The sequence below is a fragment of the Rhagoletis pomonella genome, unplaced genomic scaffold, assembly GCF_013731165.1.
Source record: "Rhagoletis pomonella isolate Grant_MI unplaced genomic scaffold, Rhpom_1.0 Rhpom_scaffold_00002, whole genome shotgun sequence".
Classification (NCBI taxonomy): Eukaryota; Metazoa; Arthropoda; class Insecta; order Diptera; family Tephritidae; genus Rhagoletis; species Rhagoletis pomonella.
Genome location: NW_023458556.1, coordinates 34,315,575 through 34,318,755, shown reverse-complemented (window position 1 = coordinate 34,318,755; position 3,181 = coordinate 34,315,575). Strand labels below are relative to the sequence as shown.

The 3,181-nt window shown below is 37.1% G+C and overlaps 1 protein-coding gene across 5 annotated transcripts in view; it reads right to left on the bottom strand.

Moving 5' to 3' along the window:
* Positions 1-186: 186 nt before the first annotated feature.
* LOC118733508 (transmembrane protein 94) overlaps positions 187-3,181 on the bottom strand; it is a 15,000-nt gene continuing 12,005 nt past the window's right edge. For 4 of the 5 annotated variants that reach the window (XM_036462920.1, XM_036462921.1, XM_036462923.1 and 1 more), the window contains 3 exons: positions 907-1,030; positions 585-834; positions 187-510 (listed from right to left, as the gene is read on the bottom strand). In XM_036462920.1, the coding sequence (XP_036318813.1) occupies positions 438-510; positions 585-834; positions 907-1,030 (447 nt within the window). In that variant the 3' untranslated portion in view covers positions 187-437. Of the gene's footprint in view, positions 511-584; positions 835-906; positions 1,031-2,563; positions 3,157-3,181 lie in introns of all 5 variants that reach the window. The other variant, XM_036462922.1, reaches the window with a different exon arrangement.

Genomic DNA, 3,181 nt, shown 5'->3' with positions numbered 1-3,181 from the left:
TGTATATAAATCCACATTTCAAACATACAAAAAAAAAAACCAAAGTTTGTCACTGCTATTATTTTTTTTCGTTGCCGTATGGATGTAAATGCATATTGCTCATCGTTAGCGAATTTGATGAAAGACTTTAATATTAAATAGTGTCAGCGGCGCATTCGCATTTCAAAAACGACACATAAGTACAAATAAGTTTGATTTTTTTATTTATTTTGTGATTCCATAATTTCGTTATTATTTAGTTTAGCCGCAGCCTTGGCACTACGTCTTGAATTGCTTATCTTTGTTTTTTTTTAATGTGTTCTTTAAGTAGTTTTTATAATAATAGTTTATGGTCTTTTTAATGCATCGTCCTTGCATCGTTTTGTTTTTTATTTCTTTGATGTCGAAATTAGTCTCTTTAGATTGTTGAATACTCATCGCTTTTGTTCAGTCGCTTTTTAAAATGGTGAATTCATGCCCAACTTGGTGCCAAAGTCTAGTCTTGCACGCCGTTGATAACGCGTGTTTACCCTGTGACAAAAGCAATCGCGAATTCATTAAAAAAAAAAAAATCGATTTTAAAAACAAATTATTGAGAAACTCACTTAATTTCCTGCCACTTGCATATTTCTGTGATAGTCAGACTTATCAAACTTCCACAGTAGAGAAAAACTATTGCCGGCCACATGCCACATGCCTCTTTGAAGTAGGTGTCGTGCAGGAAAATCTGCACTGCACAAACAACGACATGCAGAAGTAGTGTGCAGCTGCAGGTGAAGAACCAAATGCTATTGCGGAACGGATTGCGTTGCCACAGCGAGTGATCGCGATGCACGAAGCTGGCAGAAATCATCACTGAAATATGAAAATGCTTTCAATTATATTTGCATAGCTTAAATAGTTACTTTGCAAATTTTGGATGCTTACCAAAATGTACTAAAATGCCAAGAAATGAGAAAATGCGCGCGATATGCAAATTTATATGAAATTTCTCTTCGTCAATGTCCATGAGTTCGATGGGATGTGCCATAAATGTACAATAGGCTAAAATCTGTTGTGGAATGAAAGCAGGAGGAAAGGTTAATGGTGGGTAGCAAGTATAAGTACATTATCTATGTTTAGTTGTAAGTTTACATGACTGGCCTTAGGACTTAAATAGTATTTAAACTTCATACATTTTTAATATTTCTGATCAAAGCATCGGCGCAATATTATATTTGCATGCATTATTCGTTAACGTTATTTTCATCGACAACGAGTTATATTCGCTAAAATTCGTTATCGACATGGTATTTTTTGCTTTACTTATATATAAGTATATATAGTAATAATATATATATTGATATATTATGATACGATATGAATATCGATATCGTTATGAGCTTACTTATCGATATAATTTTCGATAAGTTTGTCCATATAGTATCGATACCTTAATCCACATTGTTATCGATATACATATGTGAGTAAATATTCTCTGATATAGGCCCTGATATATTTGTAGGCATCTTGGCGATACTTTCATAGAAAATCTTGTGTAATATGTTTAGTGATACAGTATTCACCGCTATTCCTTTGGATTCCTTTGGATACCTTTCGAGGCCCCGAGCTCATTTATCTCAACTGGTCGATAGCGGTCAAATTTTCCTATCTTGAATTCCATGCGAAAGACTTTCTCAACTCGATGAACTATTCTAACTTTGTACTAACCAGCTATGGAGCTTATACACAACTAATAAGCGCATCTCAGTTAGGATAGTTTGTCTGAGAGCGCTTAGTCAATACAAAGTTAAGATAGTTCATCGAGTTAAGATAGTCTTTCGCACGGCATTCAGGATAAGAAAGGTTGAGGGCTATCGACCAGTTAAGATAAAGTATCTCGATTTATCGATAATGCTACTAAGCATCACTTCCGCTTTGGGACGACTAATATCCGTATTTCTTTTAAATATTTAGTCTGTTCCTTTGAACTTCGGACTAACCTATGGAACTGTCAAACTACAATTTTACTCTCTAAAGTGAGAGTAAAAGGAGAACAGATGCAGAAGTGCACGGGAACGCAAAAAGCACTATTTCCTGTAAAAACGTCAGTCGGTTTATTCACATGTCATTGGTACAACACTGATTTGGCTGAAATATCACTAAATAATTATTAAAAGCTACACATATTCAAATATTTCGTTGTTTACTTCCATTTTTTTTTTACAAATATAAGGTTCCTTGCTTTCACCGCTTTCTGTTTTTGTTTGCACATGCAAATCAGCTGATCGTTTAACACTTTTCATGAACTTACAGGAAAAAAACTCCGGACTACATCCTGTAACTTCTGACTAGGAACAGTTGCTCAGTTACTCTCATAAGTGTTCCCACTTTCAGGTTTTATGTCAATAGGAACGACTTTCTGTAAGTTCTGACTAAATCCTGTAAACCGGACTGCTATTGGAACCGACTAATTTTGTCTACATATATGTATGTACATATTTCAGCAGAGTATCTAGTAGATAACATCCGATTTTATAAAAAATCCAACTTCAAATATCTTTCTTAAAACGTAAGCTTATGCTAGTCTCTTCAACATACTCACCAACACCAAAATGGGCGCAATGAACTTGCAGCCGTAACACCAAACCACAAAACCAAATACGCGTGTGTCATATTCAGTTTGCTTCTTGCCCGTTGCACGATTCATAATCTTTGGGTCGACATCGATGTGCGCTAGAGCGAGAGCTATTAACGGCACCGGTATACTCATCAAATAGATAACCATGAGTGGCGTCAGCAGCGGTGGCAAGGAAAGGCAAGCACTCAAAATGTTAATCACCGAAAGCGCACCAGCACAGCAAGCCCAGTACTGTATGCAATTCCAGAGTCCTGAAGAGAAACGACGCGATAGCTCGATAATGGCTACCAGTGACAAAGGTTCATCGCGGCACACCGATATGGAACATGGCAAGGAGTTGAGTAGTCTACTTAAATAAACAGGCGACACAGTATTGCCCGTTGATTGCATTGGACGCATTTGCGGCTCGTCATTGCCATAGAAGCCGCTCTCGAGCAGCTCTTCGGTGGTGTAAGGCTCATGACTGCCATACTTCTCTTCGCCATTGAGGTCTTTTTTCAAGCGTAACAAACGCAATTTGTTGTTAGTTAGGTTTCCCTCCGTGTATGCGGGAATATCTTGGCAAACTTGTGGGTACAGCGG